General features: G+C 54.9%; 2 protein-coding genes and 1 long non-coding RNA gene across 8 annotated transcripts in view; 2 read left to right on the forward strand and 1 right to left on the reverse strand.

Annotated features, from left to right (window-relative positions):
* The window catches only part of ABCA3 (ATP binding cassette subfamily A member 3), a 31916-nt gene extending 20123 nt beyond the window's left edge, over nt 1-11793 (forward strand). For 4 of the 5 annotated variants that reach the window (XM_038151332.1, XM_038151335.1, XM_038151334.1 and 1 more), the window contains exons 18-31: nt 107-299; nt 1133-1436; nt 1910-2183; nt 3069-3273; nt 3728-3947; nt 4189-4347; nt 4819-4991; nt 5272-5406; nt 5533-5727; nt 6681-6868; nt 7034-7204; nt 7591-7778; nt 7885-7958; nt 9155-9286. In XM_038151332.1, coding sequence (XP_038007260.1) covers nt 107-299; nt 1133-1436; nt 1910-2183; nt 3069-3273; nt 3728-3947; nt 4189-4347; nt 4819-4991; nt 5272-5406; nt 5533-5727; nt 6681-6868; nt 7034-7204; nt 7591-7778; nt 7885-7958; nt 9155-9286 — 2611 coding nt within the window. Of the gene's footprint in view, nt 1-106; nt 300-1132; nt 1437-1909; nt 2184-3068; nt 3274-3727; nt 3948-4188; nt 4348-4818; nt 4992-5271; nt 5407-5532; nt 5728-6680; nt 6869-7033; nt 7205-7590; nt 7779-7884; nt 7959-9154 lie in introns of all 5 variants that reach the window. The other variant, XM_038151330.1, reaches the window with a different exon arrangement.
* A 621-nt stretch (nt 11794-12414) lies between these two features.
* Nucleotides 12415-16059, reverse strand: MCRIP2 (MAPK regulated corepressor interacting protein 2). Of its 2 annotated transcripts, XM_038151336.1 has the most exons (5): nt 15902-16058; nt 15739-15820; nt 14013-14140; nt 13694-13795; nt 12415-12866 (listed from the first exon to the last, which is right to left on the reverse strand). In XM_038151336.1, exons 1-5 carry the CDS (start codon nt 15951-15953, stop codon nt 12796-12798), a joined length of 435 nt encoding a protein of 144 aa, XP_038007264.1. In that variant the 5' UTR covers nt 15954-16058; the 3' UTR covers nt 12415-12795. The 2 variants fall into 2 exon arrangements, with proteins under 2 accessions (XP_038007264.1, XP_038007265.1); XM_038151337.1 differs by lacking the exon at nt 13694-13795 and having other exon boundaries at nt 15902-16059.
* Nucleotides 16046-17181, forward strand: LOC119706994. Its single transcript, XR_005258642.1, has 2 exons — nt 16046-16158; nt 16723-17181. It is a non-coding gene; the product is annotated as an uncharacterized LOC119706994 (long non-coding RNA).
* Nucleotides 17182-21406: the final 4225 nt, after the last annotated feature.

Consider the following 21406-nt stretch of genomic DNA (forward strand, 5'->3'; position numbering starts at 1 on the left):
TCTGGGGCACTTGTTGGCTTTGGTCTCTTGGCTTTGGCTTCCCCAGCTCAGAACAGCTGTATCCTGCCTGGATCTGTTTCATCACCCACTTTCCCTCCTGGCACAGGGTTGGGAAGCTTGTCGACTCCAGCATGGATATCCAGGCCATCCAGCTGCCTGCTCTGCAGTACCAGCATGAGAGACGCTCCAACGACTGGGCCATGGATGACTCCAGCAGCCTGAGCGGCATGACGGACATGACGGATGACAGCGGGGCGCTCATTACTGAGGACTGCTCCAGCATCAAGCTCAACACCGGGGTGAGTGTGGGGGGTGGGTGCAGCAGGAATGGGGAGGCGACATGTGAAGGGAGGGGCTTTAAGTAGGGTTACCAGATGGAGCCTCCCCCACTGTTGCTCTTGTTGCATGTGGTTTGGAACCACAATCAAATTGAAAGTTCAAGTTGGAATCTGCATTGTTAGGACAAATGATTTTTAGGGTTGGTAGGGTTACTCTTCATATTAATCTTGGGATCCGAGTTGCTCTTCAAGGTGATCTAATGTGGTTTTCCACCTGCCGTTGTTCCATCATTGGGATTTTCCAGAAGGAAGATGAGAAAATCCATCTTCCTTCCCTTGCTAGGCTCGTGTTCCAGTTCCCTGGCAGCCCTTCATGCCCCGCTGCCTCAGCGCCTGTGATCATATCCCTTGTCTTCTCAAGGGCACGTCTCAGAGGCAGAGGGGGAGGAGGATGTTGCTGGGTTTGAAAAGCGTAGAAGGTGTTCACAGGGGCTGGGTTGGGCACTCACAGGTGCTCACCTGGTTGCTCTGACCAACACCTGCCCTGCAGTAATCCTGTTTGGGAGCCTCAGCTGCTGGGAGGTGGAGGAAGGTAAAGGTCATGGCTAAAGCTGCTTTTAACACCTGAGATCTCAAAGTGACTGACTCGTTCAGAAGCCATGGAGCTGGATGAGCTGGAGCTGGGCAGCTGCCCTGCTAATCCCTTTATAGGCTTAGCTGAGAGCAGGCTCTGCTGCAGGCTGGCAGGTGCATAAAGGATGGCGGTGGTTTGGGGTCATCTTGTGCATCAGCTGCATGGGGTGACGTGTCTGCAGCTGGCAGGGCTCACCGTGACCCGGCCTCTCCCCTCGCAGTTCTACCTGTGCTGCCAGCAGTTCTACTCCATGTTCATGAAGCGGGCCATGTACAGCTGGCGCAACTGGAAGATGGTGGCGGCGCAGTTCCTCGTGCCTCTGATCTTCACTGCCTTTGCCCTCATCGTGGCCAAGACTTTCCCCGGCCCCCGAGACTCATCCCAGCTGCGGCTGACACTGGAGCCCTACGGCCAGACCATCGTGCCTTTCTCGGTGTCGGGGGCCATGGGGCTGCCGCAGAGGCTGGCGGACCAGTACATGGAGCTGCTGGATGCCCAGCGTCAGTCGTCACTGGAGGTGCTGGGTGAGGGCTCAGGGAGCACCCCTGGAGCAGGTGGTGCCTGGCGGGGGTGTCCAAGGGCCACTGGTGTGGGTGGTGTATCTGATGCTTTGCTTTCCTGTGTGGGAGTGTCACGTCATTGGCAGGACCTCTCCTCATCTGAGCAGAGCTGTCTTCTCCACAACCCCATGTTTGTGGCCGCTGGAACAGGCTCCCCAGGGAATGGTCACGGCCCCAGTGCTGCCAGAGCTCAAGGAGCTTTGGACAACACTCTCAGGCACATGGTGGCATTGTTGGGGTGTCCTGTGCAGGGACAGAAGTTGGACTCTATGATCCTTGTGGGTCCTTTCCAACTCAGGAGATTCTATGGATCTGTGCTTCTGTGTTCAGGACTAGGGTGGGCCACCGGGACTGAGTCTGCTTGGGGTCTTTTCCAGTTGGCCTCAGTTAGCAGTGGTGTGATGAAGCCCGCCCGTAACAGCAGTGGTGTTTGGCAGGTGGGCTGGAGGAGTTCCTCATCTCCCGAGCCTCCGAGGAAGGAGGAGCCTTCAACGAGCACTACATTGCAGCCGCCTCCTTCGAGGGCATGGGGAACCGCACGCTGGTCACGGCGCTCTTCAACAACCAGGCCTACCACTCCCCGGCCACCGCCCTCATGCTGGCCGACAACGCCGTCCTCAGGGTGCTGGCAGGCCCCAACGCCTCCATCACCATCACCAACTACCCCCAGCCCCGCAACATCACCGAGAAGGCCAAGGACCAGCTCATGGAGTATGTGTGGTGATGGCACAGGGCTCACTTTCCTGCTAGGGCTCCCGTGGGTGCAGGTTGGCTTGGTTGTGCTGGAGTCAGTGAAGAAGCCAGGCTGGAGCTTCTCAGACCCAAATGTAGCTGTGATTGCACTCAGGAGGTCAGGGGAGCAAAGCTGTGGAGATGACTTCCCTGCTGAGTCTGGCAGCCACGTCACCCCGCGCACATCCCAAAGATTGGCTGTTCCCCTCGAGATATTGGCTGGGGTTATTTTTCCTGGGTGCTCTTAGTAGTGGAGGCCATGTGGCCATGCTCTTCACAAAACGCCATATCCAGGGCCTCTGAACCTTACCTAGACCAGAGGGGTCATGTCTGGGACCTCATCAGCATGGAGGTTTGTGGTGTGCAGGGTGGGCTGTGCCTGGGGGATGATTGTCTCCCTTGAGTGTTTCTTCAGCATGTTTGCAAATTGTAGCCTCTTCAAGAAGCCCGGTGTGGGTGTGCTGGCCACAGCTTTATCCAGAGTGGCAGCAGAGGGGCAGGTGCTGATCTCTGCTCTCTGTGACCAGAGACAGGACCTGATGGAATGGCTGAAGATGTGTCAGGGGAGGGTTAGGCTGGAAATCAAGAAAAGGTTCTTCCCCCAGAGGTTGCTGGGACACTGATGAGGCTCCCCAGGGTATGGTCATGGTCTCAAGGCTGCCATTGCTCCAGGAGCATTTGGACAACACTCTCAGGGGTGCCCAGGGTGGGATTGTTGGGGTGTCTGTGCAGGGCCAGGAGCTGGGCTGGATGATCCCTGTGGTCCCGTCTGAGACTATTCTATGATTCTATGCTGTCCCTGTGTAGCCTCAGCATTGGTTTGCTGAGGTGTCCCTGCCCTAATGTATCCCCCTGTCCCCATAGAGGCCAGACTGGGTTTGCCATTGCTATCAACCTGCTGTATGGGATGGCCTCGCTCGCCAGCACCTTCGCGCTGCTGCTGGTCAGCGAACGCGCCATCAAGGCCAAGCACGTCCAGTTCGTCAGCGGCGTTTACGTGGTCAACTTCTGGCTTTCTGCCCTGCTCTGGGACATCATCAACTTCCTCATCCCTTGTGCTCTGATGTTGGTGAGTCACCCCTGGGACCCCAGTGCCCTCCCTGTTGGTGGAAGTGCTGAGCGCTGCTCCTCTGGGATGTGTGTGGGTGCAGGGAGAAGGACAAGGCCACTGGCAATGTCTCTGTAAAAAGGGCCAGCAAGAAAGCTGTCCCTTGGTCCTGCTGAAAGCTGGACCAAGGCCAATCAGCTGGGGCAGTGTCCTCTGGCAGCTGAACACTTTGCTGTTGGGACTAGAAAATGTTAAATCCATGGGATCTTGGAGAGGAATGCCTCAGACCTGCCCTTCTGCATACCAATCTGCAGAATGGGACTCCCCTGGGGACAGCCATGGGCCGCTGTAGGACCCATCCATGAGGGGCTGTCTGGGTCAGTGCAGTGCTGATATTACCCTGGGCCACTGGGACAAGGAGACGTCACCTGAGGTCAAGCCAAATGTGCCTTCTCCCCACATTGCTGTGCCCCAGGTGATATTCCAAGCCTTCAACGTGCAAGCCTTCACCCAAGACAGCCACCTCGTTGATGTGATGCTGATCTTCCTCCTTTATGGCTGGGCCATCATCCCCCTCATGTACCTCCTCAGCTTCTTCTTCTCGGTGGCAGCCACGGCCTACACCCGTCTGACCATCTTCAACATCCTCTCTGGCACCGCCACCTTCCTCGCCGTCACCATCATGAGCATCCCAGGTGGGTCACTGCCCTCTGTACCTGCCCAGCCATCACCAACAAGGTCCAGCCCCCAGGGGGGCTCTCTGACCCCAGGGCTGGTCCCACAATAGCCATAAAACACTACAACAGTCCAGTCTCACCCATTAAATGTGACAAAATATGTTTGGTTTCCCTCTAAATTTCAGGGTTTTTCAGATATCAGGGTTTTTTCTCCCAAACCAGCAGTCTCTAATTCATTGATCCACCTGTTCTCTTTCAGAGCTGGGCTTGGTGGACCTCTCCAAAACCCTGGATAAAGTTTTTCTCATCTTACCTAATTACTGCTTGGGCCAGTGCATCAGTGACTTCTACCAGAACTATGAGTTCATTCAGTTCTGCACCTCCTCTGTTGAAGCCATCTTCATCTGCAAGGCCTTCAGTGAGTCTCTACATCCTCACCTGGCCAACCTCCACAGCATCACTGGGAGGTTGTGTGGGGTGGATGGTGGAACTGGGCAGTGTCATGGGGCCTCTGCCTGGGCAGTAGCTGCAGGTACCATTTTACAGCAAAAACTGGGCAGCATATTAGGACATAAATAGGAAAAAGTTCCTTAACTGGATCACCTTACTCATGATTTGGAGGAAAAATGTGGGCTAGGGGAAGTTTCACAGATGAGTAGAGAAATCCCAATCCCAAGATTGATGTCCTCTGCCTGCATCCATTGGGTGTCTTCTGCCAGATCCCCTCCAGACTCAAATCCTCCTGTGGGAAGCGTTGGAAAGAGCTGTGGGCAGGGAGCCAGTGTGGGATGAAGATAAGCCAGGCAAAGCTTTGGGCTCACAGCTTCCCTGGAGTTTATCTGCCCCTTCCCAAAGTATCCTGAAGTTGATTTGTTCCATCTTTCCTCAGATATCAGTTACCAGATGAACTACTTTTCCTGGGAGAGCCCTGGGATTGGGCGATACCTGACCTCCTTGGCCATCCAGGGTTTCTCCTTCCTCTTCCTCCTCTTCCTCATTGAGACAAACCTCCTCTGGAGATTGAGAACTCTGGTCTGTGGCATCTGCAGGCGGCGGAAGTGGGTGAGTGAGGCATGTGGGAGGAAGCTGTGCCCTCCAAGCCCAGCCCAGGAGTCCCTGTGAGCTGGAGATGGGCCCCATCACCTAAATCCTCTTCCCGGGGAGCATCCTTGGAGCTTGGAGGAGCCAGTCCTGTTAAGTGTATGGATTGGCAGAGGGAGTGAGGCATCTGCAGAGGCAGCCGATGGAAGGGATGGATCCTGCCAGGGTTGGGGACACTGGAGGAACCCGTTCATCCCCCAGCAGCCGGGTGACACAGAGTGTGTCTTCCCCCTGTGTTCAGGTGGCCCTGCTGAACAGGGTGTCTGTGCTGCCAGAGGACAGGGACGTGGCAGATGAGAGGAAGAAGGTTTTGGAATCGCCGCCAGAACTGCTGTCGTCTCTCAGCAGCCCACTGGTCATCAAGGAGCTCACCAAGGTGAGGCGAGGTGACCTGAGCATCCTGCTGCCATCTGAGCCGTGTCCTCTCGGGGCTGACAAAGCCACCGCCTGCCTTGCCGTGCCATCGGGCAGTGACACATGGCCCATGTGTGGTCTCCTCCAGGTCTACGACAGCCGGGAGTCCCTGCTGGCCGTGGACAGGATCTCCTTGGCCGTCAGCAAAGGGGAATGCTTTGGTCTCCTTGGCTTTAACGGAGCGGGCAAAACCACCACCTTCAAGATGCTGACAGGTGACGAGAGCATCACCTCAGGGGACGCCTTTGTGGATGGCCACAGCATTCTGGCCAACATCAAGAAGGTACCCAAGGCTGTGGGGGTGAGGGTGGTGTTGCAGACCATTCTGTGTTTGGCTGGGCTGAGCCACCTTGTAGGTGCCTCCAAGAGGACATGGTTGCAGTTCCAGAGGCAGAGACAATAAATATCCCAGGGACATTGTGTCCTTGGCTGGCTCGGCTCTCCATTTTCTGGCCGTGTGGAAGCAGTTTCTTCTCCACTGGGATTACAGATGTGATACAAATGGAGGCCAAACCTGGTGAGGGTAGCAAACCCTTCATCCAAGGGTTTTAGCTCCATAGCTGGAAATGTGGAAAATTTTGGAGGATGGTCTCTAAAATGAGTATATCAAACCTTTCCAGACCTCTGCTAGGGGTGTCCTTGCTGGGAATTGCCCAGTTCCTTTGGAAGAGGAAGAGATGAGCAGGGGTTAGGCTTTTGGTCCAGTCCTTCCTCTACCACTGTCCCAGTCTTCATAGAATATTCTGATTTGGAAGGGACTCACAAGGACCATCAAGTCCAACTCTTAAGTGAATCGGGTCCCAGACAAGGTCAGACATGAAGAACATTCCTTGAGAGCATGCCCCAAACTGCTTCCTTCCCTGAAACTGCCTCCTGTCATGCTCTTGTTCCTGGAAGTGAGCAGGACATGGGGGCAGTTACCAGCCCTCCAGCACTTTCCTTCTTCTGAGAGCCTGGGCACCCCAAAATGGTCCCTCACAGTGAGGAACCAGCTTGGCAGAGGCATTGTGAGCCTACTCATTTGCTGTCCAGAGACACATCTGTCCATCCCTGTCAGCCCAGCTGCTCCAGGGGGCATTTCCCTCTCGTTCCACCCATGGTTTCAGAGCTGTGGCTCAGTTCCCATCACCCTGAGCAAAACCTCAGAGAGGAGCAGCAAGGCCTGTGGGTGCCCAGGCACCTCTGGCTCAGAGACCTGCCCGTGGGCTGATTGCTGCGCGCTCCTCTCGGCCCAAGGTGCAGCAGCGGATCGGGTACTGCCCGCAGTTCGACGCCCTCCTGGAGCACATGACAGGGCGTGAGACGCTGAGCATGTACGCGCGGCTGCGCGGCATCCCCGAGCGCTACATCGGCAGCTGCGTGGAGAACATGCTGCGGGGGCTGCTCCTGGAGCCGCACGCCGACAAGCTCGTCAGGACCTACAGGTGAGAGCAGGCATGGGCAAACCGCTGTCCCTCCTCTTGTGTGGTGCTCCCTGTGCTCATACTGGGTCTCTGTCCCCATTCCTCACTCCCGTTTTCAGCTGAAGGTTGAACTTGGTGATCTCGCAGGTCGTTTCCAGCCTTAATGATTCTGTGATTCCTCTGCAGTGGTGGGAACAAGCGGAAGCTGAGCGCTGGCATTGCCCTCATTGGTGGCCCCCCTGTGATCTTCCTGGACGAGCCCTCCACTGGCATGGACCCCGTGGCCCGGCGCTTGCTCTGGGACGCAGTGACACGGACACGGGAGTGTGGCAAATCCATCATCTTCACCTCCCACAGGTGACACTTGGCTGGGCAGGGCTTGGCATGAGAGATCAGGAGAGTGGTGGGATCCAAGGGATGGGACACACCTCCAGGGCCCGGTGGGTGGGTATACACTGCCTGCAGCCACTGGCTGGCTTTACCCAAATCTCCTTCCTCAAAGAGTCCAGAGAGAAGGGAACACACCTGCAGCCGCTTCCCAGAAGCTTCTGCTTGTGTCCTGGTGCTTACAGAAGAAGCTGTGGCTGCCCCATCTCTAGGAGCATGCTGGACTGGGTTTGGAGCAGCCTGTTCTAGTGGAAGTTGTCCCTGCCCATGGCAGGGGGTGAAGGAGATGAGCTTTAGGGTTCCTTCCCACCCAAACCCTCCTGGGATTCTCTGAACAAGTCCTCTCCTTCCTGCAGCATGGAGGAGTGCGAGGCACTGTGCACACGATTGGCCATCATGGTGAATGGGCAGTTCAAGTGCTTGGGCAGCCCCCAGCACCTCAAAAGCAAGTTTGGCAGTGGATACACCTTGCTGGCCAAAACCCGGAGTGAGGAGGAGGGTGAGCTGCAGGCCTTCAAGGCCTTCGTGGAGAAGACTTTCCCAGGTACCGTGAGCTGCTGGAGTGGTTGCCCCTGGAGCAGGGGCAGGGTGCTGGGTGTGAAATTCAGCGCCTTCCCTAACATAGAGCCTCTCCCTGCTTGATTCCCCAGGCAGTGTCCTGAAGCATGAGCACCAGGGCATGGTGCATTACCACTTGACCAACAAGAACCTCAGCTGGGCACAGGTAAGGGGGCACTGGGAACCCTTCTACTGCCCCTTCCCCTGTCCTTGGTGCTTTGCAGTGGTGCATCCTCCCCACGCTGCATTACGCTATGGAAACGTGGCACGGGTGGGCACGACTTCCCCATGCTGACACCTCTCTGCTCCTGCCCCTCAGCCCCAGGAAGCCCCTGGCAGTGCTTCAGCACGGTCCCACTGGGGCTGTGGGCGGTGGCTTTCCCCAGCCGCTGATCCTGAGGAGTCCTAGCCCAGGGACACCCATAAAACCCCACAGTACAGTTACAGTATGTAACCCTCTGCATACAGTATATAGAGTTATGTATAGAGTATACCTAGTATATCTCTCCGTATATACTGTCTACATGTACATTATCTATATGTAAATACATATAGATATGTATACTGTAGAGATATTCACAGTATACAGATAGTTTTCATACGCAGTATCTAAGTATATATATCTGTATATTACATGCACTGGCTGTAGTGTATATCATATACTGTATATTGTATTTATACAATATATAATATATACTCAATATGGTATAGGTAATACTCTATAAGATTATATACTCTGGAGTATATACTCTTTATATCAAGTATGTAGTATAGTCTATAGAGTATATATAGAGAGAGTACATAGTATACAGATTATATTAAAACTATGTAGAGGATTATATAAAAACTAGAGAGTGAGTTTACAAATATGTATATCGTATGAAGCTCAATATAAAAATGATGTGTATGCTAGATATAGATAGTTATGTATAGTGTATATAGTATCCTAAGTGTTATTTCTATATTATATAAATATTTTGTATATATAATGTGTTAGCAGAAACCTTGGGCAGGGATTCAAATACAGATATGTGTGTGTATATATATAAATACATATATACACGTGTGTGTATATATATATATGCATTTATCACATATAAATGTGTAAAACAATCATATCCATAGCATATGTTTTTAAATGGTTTCAGATACTCCTAGCTTCCCCCCACTCTCCTGCCAGGGAAGGTGTCATTTTCCTGGGTCTCCCTGGAGAAAAAAGCTTTCTCTGCTTTTGCTGCCACTGCCAGGAGTTTCCCTATCACAGTGTGGTGTTCCCTGTCACAGCCTGGGGCTCCCCCTGTGGTCCTGGGAGTCCCCCCCACACTGAGTCACGCTGCCTCCTGTCCCTGCCCTCCCTTGCAGGTCTTTGGGGCCCTGGAGAAAGCCAAAGAGAAATATCGCTTGGAGGACTACTCGGTGAGCCAGATCTCCCTGGAGCAGGTCTTCATGAGCTTCACTCGCTTCCAGCACTACACAGAGGACAGAGGGAAATGAGCCCCCTGGTGCCCTTCCTCACGGACTGGCCCTCAGCCTATACATAGTATATATAGAGACAGTAATTTATATATCGGCGTGTCTTAAATACTGTATCAATGTAAACCTTTCCACCGAGGGGTGAGAGGATGGCAGCACTCCTGCCGCTGCAGCGGCTCCGGGCGTTCATGGGTGTGTGTGTGTGTGTGCGCGTGTGCCACTGCCACTCTCCAGCCTTCTTCCATCCATACGGCAAAAAAAAATCCACCCAAAAAACCGGGACAGCCTGGATGGGTGGAGAGCGGCATTGGACTTAAGATGGCAGAGGAGGAGCGGGATCCCCTCTGCTCCCCTCCTCCCTGCCCATCGCTCACACCCAGCGGGACGCTGCCCCGTGCTCCTCACCCGCATGTCCCTGTGTTGTTTGGTGGTTGCTCGTGGTTTAGCAGGAGGCTGTCACACAGCTCAGATCCAAACCGTCCTTGGGGCAGCAGGATGTGCTGGGATTGCCCCTGGGAGCACTTTGTGTCCAGCCAGGGGGGGACAGCTCAGCTCCTGTTTGCTCCATGCCTGGCATGGGAAAGAGGAGGCTCTGTCTCCTTTAAGTGCTAGGGAAAATGGTCTCCTCCCGCCTGCTTGCCAAGCCTGGCTCGAGGAGCTGGCTCTGGCCCCAGCTGTGCAAGGGGAGCTGTGGTGCCAGGAACTGGCACTGGGTGAGAGGTAGCAATGGAGCGATGCCCAGAGCTCAGCCCCAGGAACAGCACGTGATGGGCATGGCTGGGGAGCCAGAGCTGGAGGCAGTGAGGGGTGCCCAGGGACGCTGCAGAGGCGGGTGAGAGGTGCCACAAGTTCCCTGGGGATGCTGTGGGTTGATTGAGAGGTGCTGCAGGGTCTTGGCTGTGCTCTGTAGGATAAGTATGAAGTGTCACAGGGTGCCCAGGGATGCTGCTGGCCTCACTGTTGTGCCCATGCAAAGGTTCTGCCAGCAGCACTGCCCCACACTGTGCAGTGCAGCCACAGGACCAGTTTGAAGCCAGCGATGCCCTCGCTGTGCCCATGTCCTGCTGAGCTCACCTCTTTACCCTCCACACAGCTCCTACCTGACCGTATCTGTCCTGCATCCTCCTCCTCATCCCCTCTGCCCCGACCAGGCTGTGCCAGCTGCAGGCAGGGAGCAAAGGCCCTGTCCTGCCCCTGCCTGGCTCCAGGATGCTGCTGGGCACCAGCATTGCCCAGCCTTGCCTGGGCCCAGTTGGAGGAGGCTTTTTGGAGTTTCCCAGTGACTGGGTTGGGTTTTTTTGTTTGTTTGTTGGAAATCTGTGTTGATTCTTGTCTGTCCTTAACTAGTCCCTCTGTCACCTGGGGCAGCCCCTTGGGAGCTGCCCCATGATCAATGCAGAGCTATTTGCACTATAGTACTACACACAATTGCACATAATTAATATTAATGGCAAGGGGGGGCTAATTCCCTCCCAATGATTGCATTGTCAGGGGTTGGGTTATATTTTTTGGTTGGGTTTTCATTTTTTTTTCCTTGTGACTGATTCATTTATTCCTGTTCCATTTCTTCCCTTTGCCTAATGTTGTTGTTCAGAACAATGGTGCATCATGTTACTAAGAATTTCCCCAGATCTTTAAAGATGTGTGTTTTTTATTAGTCAGCAGCCAGCAGGTGAATGGCCTGCTTAGAGTCCTTTGGAGTTGCTGGCAGGGAGGGATTGCACCCTGGGAACATAGTGGTGGGCAGCAGAGCCAGCCACTGCCAGGGCACCATGCAGAGGGGAATCTCAGCAGCAGTGTCTTTCCCAGGGAGGGAAGAAAAAGGGGGAATGCTTTTTGCTGGGAGGGTGGCTGAAGTGCTGAAACTCCCAGTAACTGTTTTCTGGAAAGGGAAGTACAGCAGGATGTAGTAGATTCTCACAGGCTTTTCCTGCGATGGGGAACAGTGGGAATGTGGAGGTTTCAGGGGGTGAGATGCAAAATTGCCACAGGCTGGCAGTGCCCTGAGCACAGCAGTAACAGTCCATGTCCTACTGGCTCTGGTGCCCCCTGCAAGGCTTGGGGCTGGGTGGGGACATGAAGGCAGCTTAACCTGCACACTGCCCATGATGCCATGGCAGAGCTAGTCGCAGAATCCATGGCAAGGATGACATCCCCCGGCCCCAACCCTCCATCACTCTAGGGCCAGCCACCCTGGCCTAAATGAAGGAGGTGTTATGGAAGCAGCATTTCCCTGTCCCGGGGGGCTGTACCACCCTGCCTGTCAGCGAGGCAGGCACTGTGGGCTGTGCGTGGTGCTGCTCCTGATTACAGTCACAGCCGCAGTGCCAGGTGTGCCAGCCTGGGGCTGGGAGCAGGACCAGGAGTGCTCCATGGGCAGCTGCCAGGAGCACAGGTGCTGCTGGCAGTGCTCTGGCCTCCCAGGTGGGAGAAGCAACACAGCTCCTGGCCGGCTTCTACTCCCCCCTGGCTGCAGTGTGGTTGTTGTTCCCATCATAGGAATAATAAAGAGGATTTTTTTTCCAGTGGGTGTTTGCTGGCCTCCTTTGGATTCAGACTCTATTCAGCCTGTGCTGGCCTCCTGCTCTCTGCTTGGGGAGAAGGACATGGGGGTAGAGGGGTGTCCTACAAAACCAGAACTGGAAGAGCTTAGTCGGGCTTGAACTGCCCTCAGCTGAGGAGTTTTTTTGTAGAAGCAGAAGTTGGGGTCCCCATTCTTTTTACTTCAGGTAGCCACAGCTATCCTCTCTCAGCTCTCCCAAACAGCCACAGGTGAGGGGGAGACCTCAAGCCTTTTGACCTCCATGGCAGTGGGCAGCTGGCCTTGGCACTCCCATTCCTGCAGCTTTGCCCACCTACATGTGGCAGCCCACCTCTGGAGCACAGCCAGGGTGCTCAGCCCCCCTTGCAGATGCCCATATGCCCCCCCAATACCAAACATCACCCAAGAGCACCAGCCCCTGGCTGAGCCCCAGGAGATGAGGCAGCACTGGGGCAAGGATGCAGCTGCAAGGAAGAGGAGCTCCAAGCCCTTGAATTCACAGAAGCCAGGCTCCCACTGAGCCTCCAGTCAGCTGGGAGCATTCCCTCTCCAGGGGACATGATGCTGCAGCCCCTGCTTCCCCTCTTCCCCATGCCACAAGCGCATCTCCACGGGCAGTTTCAGCGCTTTATTGTCTGGCGGTCCTGCTACAGCAGCCCCCTGGCCTCCCGAGGCTGCAGGGGGGAGCCGCTCCCTGTCCCCAGTGTGGCACCGCAGTGTCCCTGGAGCTGGAGGCTGCAGGAGCTGCAGCAGTCCGAGAACTGGCACTTGAGGAATCCTGGCTGGGGCTGCACGCCGCTCCTCCGCTGGGCGCAGGGAGGGCGCGGGGCCGGGCATGGCTGTGGTCCGGTGCCTCTGGGCTGGCTCGCTCCCCTTCGGGCATCTTTGAAAAACGTGGTTCAAAAACGCCACCGATGCTGGGCTGGCACCAGGTGCTCACAGCTTCGTTTCTCTTATAAAGAAACCAAATGCAACCTTTTCTTCCCTTTTATGAGCTGTTCTCGATTTTGGCCAGAAATTGCTGTGCCCACCAATCCTCCAGGTCGATGGGAACGAAGTCTGAAAAAGAGGGGAGGGAGAGAGGGGAACAGCTGGAGCAGGAGCTCTGGGTGCTCCCTTCCAAACCCCAGAAAAAATAACCACGGAATCACAGAATATCCTCAGTTGGAAGGGATCCACAGGGATCATCCAGTCCAGCTCCTGGCCCTGCAGAAACACCCCAACATTCCCACCCTGGGCATCCCTGGCAGCGCTGTCCAAGCACTCCTGGAGCTCTGGCAGCCTCGGGCTGTGCCCAGTCCCTGGGGAGCCTGGGCAGGGCCAAGCACCGTCTGGGGAAAGAACCTTTCCTGATCTCCAATCTAATGACACCCCCAGGTCTCCTCCATCCTGTGCCATGTCCCCAAAAGGCTAGACTGGGTCTACAGGGACATTCTCTTCCTTGGGGAGCTCTCAGCCACTGTGAGAGCCTGAAGGCTCCTGACTCCAGGTGCCACCAGACAAGTGTTGTCCCCAAGCCCAGTTGGTCCTGCCGGCCCCAGGAGAAGCGGGTTCCCACAGGCAGCTCCTCTCTCTCCAGCATGATGCTGAACCCCTTGGTGGCAGGAGAAGGCCTGAATCCCAGAGGAGTAGGCAACACAGTGGAACATCCAAGGGATGCAGTGGGACATCCCCACCACAGTGCTTGGGGACAGCTGTCTCCCCCCAGCACCCCCAGAGTGACCTCAGCACTAGCAGGACCGACCCAACCAGCCCCTCTGGCACATCCAGCACTGGAATCCTCCTCCTTCCACTACAGCCCTGTTCAGGTACAGGCTGAGCCCACAGCCACTCACTGCACCCCGAGCCTGATGCACCCCAAAGGGCCACAACCACTGCCCACTTACTTTTGAGTCCGGGGTTGGGGGTTTTCTCCACGTACTGCACGGGGCCGCAGGTGCTCTCCCCGCTCCGGCTGCTGTCCAGCTGCTGCTCTACCTGCTGCCAGGCTGGGGAGGGGGAACGAGTGCTGGGTGGGTTTGGGACGGGGCTCCCAGTGCGGGGGGGCTGCGGGACAGGAGCAGGAGGCGGAGCAAAGGAGGGCAAGTCCCCACCTTGGGGACTCCGTGCCTGCCACCGATGTCCCCAGCACGGTGTAGGTGCTGGAGAGGGGCTCCATCTGCTCCAGCTCCCCTGGGTGCTGCCCCAGGGACCCTCCGCCCTCACCTTCATAGACAAAGCGGACGTTCTCCTCGTGGGCCAGGGTGTAACATTCTTCAGGGGCTGAGATCTGCTGCAGCAGCAGTGGGGGCCTCTTGCCGTTCACTCTGTTGAAGACGAGTTTCTGCGCTGGGCTGTGGAGGGAGGGAAGCAAGGAGGGGATGAGGGCACAGGCAGCTCTGCCCACCCCAGCAAGGACTGGGGTGGTTCAGGTGTCCTGGGCTGCCCCACGGTGCACACACTTGCCCACAGCTGCAGTCACCCAGCCCCATCCCTAAGGACTGGGACAGAAAGGCACCTAGCCCCCAGGGACAGGGGATTCTGACACAGGAGGGCTGCAAGGGGAGCTCCCTGGGGAAAAGCACCAGCTGCCCATCTCCCACCCATCCTCCAATCCAGCACCAGGTGCAGTCCCTAAGATAAAGAATCTGCCACCAAAATTGCAGGAATATCAGGAAATTTAAGTGAAATCCAGTCAGGTACTGGACAGGGGATGTGCCATCCTCTGCAGATCAAGCACCCAGGTTCACTGGAACAGCTCTGGCCCCAGCATGATGCAAGCAAGGTGCCCAGGACTGGGATGTTACACTCTGAAAAGCGGGAGCAGGTCAGGCTTCCTCAGAGCTGGGATCCCCTCTGGTGAGGGGCACTTCAACCACTCCCTGCCTGGATGCAGCAACACCCACCAGAGCTAAAGGCAAGACTTGGGATGAGACCTGGGAGCGTGTTCAATGCAAACTCCAGTATTTCGGCTTTTCTGCCCAGCTCTAAGGCAGGACACGTTTGCAACAGCCATGTTCCTCACGGGGCAAAGTCTAAGGGGCCCTAGGAGTGGGTTTGGAGGGCAGGAGAGACTGGGGGCAGGCAGCTCCTGCAGATCTGCAGGCAGGGGCTGGGGAGGGCAGCAACCCTCAAGCCCCCACAGTCAGGGGCACTGAGCAGGCAGGAGGAGGGCAAGTGTGGCAGAAGCCACTCCAGTGAGTTCCGGGGATCCTGAGAAGGAGAGGAACTGCAGGGGTAGGGGGGGAGCTCATTTCTTGGAGCTGGAGAGGACGTGCAGAACCAGCGGGGTCCCACTACCCTGTCTGAGTGCGACTCCACCCCTCCAGTCGGGAAAGGGTCTCCTTAGGGATCCCATCACCGCCTTCCAGCCACCGGAATACCCCACAGCACCCTGCCAACAGCTCCAGCTATCGCTGCGGGACACCGGAATTCACCGGAAAGTGTCACCCCGGCTTTTGGGGCAGAGGGGAACGCCAGTTCCGCGTGGGCCCCGCGGCCCCCGTGGGTGCGCGGCGCGGCCAAGGCGGGCGGGACCGGCGCCGGCCCCGCCGCCCGGTTCGTGCAATCGGGGCCGTCCGCGGAGGGGCTGGACAAGCCCGGCCCCGGCCCCGGCTCTGCCCCGCACCGGGACCCCCCCGCGCCGCCTCCTTGGCGTGACCCCACCGGTCCCGCTCCCCGCGATTTTTGGGGATGGCCCGCGAGAAGGAGGAGGGGCGGCCACTCCGGCGCGCCCCCGAGGAGGGCGGCCCACGGCACGCGTGCAGAGCTCCGCGGGACGCGTGCGGGCACAAGCGCCGCCGAGACCCCCGGGGCGAGCGGCACCGAGCGGAGAACCCGGGTCCCCCTCCCGCGTCCCGGCAGGCGGCCCGGCCGTCCCGTTCCCCTCGCCAAGGTCACGCCCGGCCGCCCCGGTGCCGGTCCCAAGGTCACGGCGGCGCGCGGGGCTCACCTGGCGGGGGGCCACGGGCCGGGCTGCGGTCGCCCCCGATACTCGCCCAGTTTGCTGCTCTCCACCGCCTGCTGCGTGGGACCTGCGGGGAGCGCGGGGCGTCAGGGGGGCGGCGAGGGCGGGACGGAGCCCCCGCGCCCCCCGGCCCCGCGCCCCCCGGTACCTGTGCGGCGCTGCGTGGCGAGCTTGCTGGGGCCGCGCGTCAGCGTGTACATCCTGCGGGCCCCGGCCCACGGCCCCGCCGCCCCTTGCGAGTGCCGCAGGTGCCCCTCGCCGGGGCCTTAAGCGGGCAGGGCCGGGCGGCCCCCCCCGCCCGGCTCCGACACGCCTCCGCGCTTAAAGGGGAACGCGCGGGGAGCGAGCGGGACGCGGAGACAGCGCCCAGCCGCCCGGGGGGCGCGGGGGACACGCGCGGGACAGGTCGGGGGACACGTGGGAGGAGTGCGGGGACACACGCGACACGTGTGTGCCGTGCAAGAGACATGTCTGGGTTGTGGGGACACATAGGGGACACGCACGGGATACATCGGAGGCGCGCGTGTAGATTTATGGGGACACGCGGGATGCAGGAACACACGCTGGAGATGAGCAGGGCATGTGCTGGGAGCACATGTGGGGACTTTGATAGGACACCAAGGGGACATGTGGGAGACGTAGGACTCGCACAGGACACACAGAATGCAAAGAAAGGACATTGGACCATGCGGGGCTGAAGTAGGGGAGAGGGCACAGCAGGCACGTAGGACACAAGATGGCTCAGGCGCAGGGGACACGGGAGTCACGGGAAACTCGGAGGGGACCTGCACGGGCACTTTCAGTCTGTTATGAGTAGAAAAGTTGTCCATTTTTTTTTAAAGTTGCAGAGGTAACAGGTTAAATCAATTGCTGCTAAGTCGAAGTTTTAAGTATTTGTTGTTAATAATTTCATGTTGTAATCACCTGTTGTTAATAGTTTTTCTTTAATTACCTGTTGTTGGTGGTTAGAAATCCCTCTTCGTCGGGTATCAGCCTGCTGCTTCCTGGAAAACGGCACACGAGACTGTGAGGAGGAGGGGACATCGGAGCTGGTATGCGAGTGTGGAAACATCCCACCAAATCTAGCAGGAAAAACCCCTAAAACAAGGAGCCCAAATGAAATTAAGAGATCTAAGTGATGTCTAGAGGCGAGGAACTGAATCCAGTGTCTGCTAAGATCCTTTTTACCTTTCACCCTAACCTAAGGATGTCAGCTAGAAAGAGGAGCTCGAATGTCAAAGCAAAGAACTGGAATGAACTGATTCCCTTGTAAGGATGGAAGCTCCAGCTCTGCCTGCTTACTAGCGGATGCAGCTCCAGTCTTCCTCCTCTTCCGTGCCCCTCCTAGGAGCAGCAGCGGTGTGTGCATGACCTGCCGATTCTCCCCACCCGAGCTGATTTTTTAATAAAGGCAGTAAAAAGGAGAAAGATCTGCTGCCCAATTTAGTTCAACTGGGGACTTGTCCGGGATAGCCACACCTGAAGAGGACACCGGGACTGAGACGGCCGCCCACCCTGGACCGAGGCAAGGGCCTGGCCCTGGGAGTGAGGAGCCCTTAGTACCACGGTTTTGGACTCCCGAGAGGGGGCCAGCTGGGAATGGGGGGAAGTGAGTGGGATTGGTGGTTGAGGCACCCTCCTTCGGGCGTGCGGAGGAAATAGTGTGTGAGTGGCACACAACCCAAAAGTCCTGATACATAAGTCCTGACAAGGGAGGTCAGGCAAGTCGCAAGTCCTGAAAAGGATTCAGGCAAATCCACAAGTCCTGCAGGCAAATTAAGTCCTGACAAAGGAGGTCAGGCACGAGTCTCGGCAAAGGAGGCCGAGGTCTCGACGACTTGTCCTGATAGGTTAAGTCCTGACGGGGGAAGTTAGGCAATTTAAGAAATCCGGCAGTTTTTGTTTTAAGTCCTGACAAAGGAGGTCAGGCACGAGTCACGGTGAAGGAGTCACGGTGAAGGAGGTCGGGGTCTCGAGTTTTTAAAAGTCCTGATACACAAGTCCTGACGAGGGAGGCCAGGCAAGTGAGAAATCAGGCAGTTCTTTTCTTTTAAAGTCCTGAAAAAGGGGTCAGGCAAATTTGAGTTTCAGTGGAGGAGGCCGGGACTTCTCAAATAGCATTTCTTTTGAGTTGTCTATCAGCACATTTCTTTTCGAGTAGAGGCACCTTTGTGATTTTTTACTGAGGCCCAAAAAAAATGTGAGGATGTAACAGTAAGAAGAGAGGCAAGAGACTGAGGAATATCCCCCCATGGTCCCTTAGGTGAACTGCTAGAGAGATGGGATTCTATAGAGTGAAGGTGAGTCACTACTGTTTAGAAGTCTGGCCAGAGTTAGATGTGCAAGGAGAATGGCCGTGGTGTGGGACAAAAGACAAGTGGATGTGTCAACAACTGAGTCACTGTCTGACAGCTCGAGAGGATACCGATCCCGAGCAACTATTATCTGCAGCTTGTTGGTTGAAGAGTGCCATCGGGGATGAAGGTGTGCGAATCTGTAAGGTGCGGAGGAAGAAAGAGGGGAATGAAGGAGGGAATGCTGGAGTTAAAGAGACTAGTAAAAGGTGGGACCCCCTGAGCTACTTGCCTCCTGATGCCCCTCCAACTTATCATCCTCTCCCTTGGGCACCTCAAATGGCAGATCCGGCTCTTCCCCCGGCTGCCATCCCATTACCGCCTCCTCTAGTTCCTTCTTCTACCTCTTTGGCTTCCTCTATGGTAGACCCGGTATCTCCCCTGGTGGCCATTCCCTCACCATCCCCTTCGGCTCCTCCAGTTGCTTCTGCACCACCACGAGTGCCCACTCCACCTGTTGCACTCTCCACCCCTTCTCCAGCTCCACTTAACACACACTCAGGCTCTTCTCCCGCTCCTACTGCTGTTCCTTCACCTCCTCCTAATTGGGACACAAAGGCCTCCTTACCTGGTAACCTCTTACCACCGGATACAGCTGCTGACCTGCAGCAAGTCCACGTTAATGCTCATACCCCTATACTGGCAGCTAAGAAAGCTGAAGGGAAATGTAGGCTGCTACAAGACCTGAGGGAGGTCAACAAAAGGACCATTGCTAGACATCCAGTTGTGCACAACCCATATAGTCTTCTAAGCTGAATTCCAAAAGAACATGCTTGGTTCACTATTATAGACTTGAAGGAGGCTTTCTGGGCGTGTCCCCTGGCAACGGAATGTAGAGATTGGTTTGCCTCTGAATGGGAGGACCCAAGTACCAAAAGGAAACAACAGCTAAGATGGACCCAATTACCACAAGGGTTCACTGAATCTCCCAACCTCTTTGGACAAGCCCTGGAGGGTTTGTTAGAGCAGTTTGTTCCTGAAGGGGACACACAGATCCTGCAGTACGTTGATGACCTGATGGTGTCAGGAAAGGGAAAAGAACAACTAGCAAGTCAGAACAACTAGCATTAAGCTTTTGAATTTTCTGGGGGAGAAAGGACTAAAGGTTTCCCAAGAGAAGCTACAGTTTGTGCAATCAGAAGTAACATACTTTGGGCACATAATAGGAGAGGGATATAAGAAGTTAAGCCCTGACAGAATCTCAGGTATTTTATCTCTCCCAGCTCCAAAAACAAAAAGGGATGCGAGAAAGCTCCTGGGCTTGCTCAGATATTGCAAGTTATGGTTGGATCAATACACACAAAGTGTAAAATTCTTATACAATAAGTTAGTAGCTCCAGATCCCACAATTTGGACAGCAGAAGACAATCAACAACTGGAGAGCCTTAAAGACAAGTTGTCTTCTGCCCCGGTCCTAAGCTTACCAGACCTCAGGAAGGGCTTGATCTTTTTGTGAGTGCTGAAGGGGCTATAGCCTATGGTGTACTAACTCGAGTGGGGAGGCTGCAGGAAACCCGTGGCTTACATCTCCAAATTGTTTGATCCAGTGGCTAGAGGCTGGCCAGTTTGTATACAAGCAGTAGCAGCTACTGCTATCCTGATAGAGGAGACACAAAAATTGATCTTACAAGGAAAAATTAAAGTACATGCTCCTCACGATCTTAAAACAGTGCTGAGCCAGAGGGCTCGGCAGTGGCTAACCAATCCAAGAATATTAAAGTATGAAATAATACTAATGAACACAGATGATTTAGAATTCATCACATCAAATGCCCTCAATCCAGCACAATTCCTTATGGGAGAGCCTATGGAGAATTTAGAACATGATTACCTTGAATTGATTAACCTCCAAACAAAAGTAAGAGAGCATTTAGAAGATCAGCCTCTAGCAGCTGGAAGAATCTTGTTCATAGATGGCTCTTCGAGGGTAGTAGATGGAAAAAGAGCTTCAGGTTATGCCATCATAGATGGAGAAACTTTACAAATTGGTGAAGAAGAGAAACTACCCCCAAACTGGTCAGCCCAAAGTTATGAAATATATGCCCTGAAGAGAAGATTAGATTTACTGGAGGGAGACCAGGGAACCATTTATACAGATTCCCAATATGCATTTGGGATAGTTCACACATTTGGGAAAATATGGGAGGAGCGTGGATATCTAAGCTCAAAAGGAAAAAGCTTAGCCCATGAGAACCTGGTCAAGTCCGTATTAGAATCTCTACAGAAACCAACAGAAATAGCAGTGGTCCATACAAAAGGGCACCAAAAAGGAGACAGCCTTGAAGTTAGAGGAAACCGAGTGGATGATGAGACAGCAAAGGAAGCAGCTTTAGAACCAGGGGATCCAGTGAAAGGTTTTAAAGCAGAAGCCACACCTGAGGAGGGAGAAAGAAGAGAGGAACCATATTTAGTGAAAAAGAATTAAAGGCTATAAAAGATTTAAAGTTACACCAAGGGCAATGAGGGGAGTGGTTAACCTCAGATGGACGGGTGTTTTTAAACAAAGCACTTGCTGGGACAGTGCTAACAGAATTACATAAATTAACCCACTGGGGAGTCCAAGGACTGTGTGATCATTTCTTAAGAAATGACCCGTGCATAGGTGTATATGACCTAGCAAAAGCAATTACAAAAGGGTGTTTAATTTGCCAAAAAGTAAACCAGAAGGTTATGAGAAAGGTAACACCCGGAGGGAGGGAATTAGCTCTAAGACCTTTCCAGGGCATACAGATAGATTTCACTGTGATGCCCCCAGTGCAGGGATACAAATATCTACTGATTATAGTAGATCATCTCACCCATTGGGTGGAAGCCTTCCCAACTGAAAGGGAAACAGCCCAGGTCGTGGCAGGAGTGATCTTGGAGAACATTATCCCCAGATACGGAATGGTGAACACCATAGACTCAGACTGAGAGCCACATTTTGTGGCCCGAACATTGCAAAATATAATCAAAGCTTTAGGAATCAAATTGAGATTACATACTCCGTGGCACCCCCAGAGTTCTGGGAGGGTGGAGCGGATGAACAAAACTCCCAAAAATGTATTGACTAAATGGATCGAAGAAACAAAAATGAATTGGCTAAAGTGTTTGCCCCTAGCGCTTTTGCGCATCAGAACAAGACCCCGGTCTGACATAGGGATTTCACCCTATGAAATGATGTTTGGACTGCCATTCTTGTTAACACCCTATAGCACAGGAGACTATTTGCAAGGAGAAGAAGCTACCAGAATATTTAGAATACCAGAAAATATTTAGAAGTCATTGGAAGAACCCTGGAAGGACTCAGAAAAAGAGGA

The sequence above is a fragment of the Motacilla alba genome, chromosome 14 (genome assembly GCF_015832195.1).
Source record: "Motacilla alba alba isolate MOTALB_02 chromosome 14, Motacilla_alba_V1.0_pri, whole genome shotgun sequence".
Classification (NCBI taxonomy): Eukaryota; Metazoa; Chordata; class Aves; order Passeriformes; family Motacillidae; genus Motacilla; species Motacilla alba.

Coding starts and splice junctions, on each gene's coding strand:
- MCRIP2 (XM_038151336.1), bottom strand. CDS start 15,953: ATGTACACGCTGACGCGCGGCCCCAGCAAGCTCGCCACGCAGCGCCGC. Junction 14,141..15,738: donor GGCCCGTGGCCCCCCGCCAG/GTGAGCCCCGCG, acceptor CTCCCTCCACAG/CCCAGCGCAGAAACTCGTCT. Junction 12,867..13,693: donor CCCCAACCCCGGACTCAAAA/GTAAGTGGGCAG, acceptor CCTCTTTTTCAG/ACTTCGTTCCCATCGACCTG.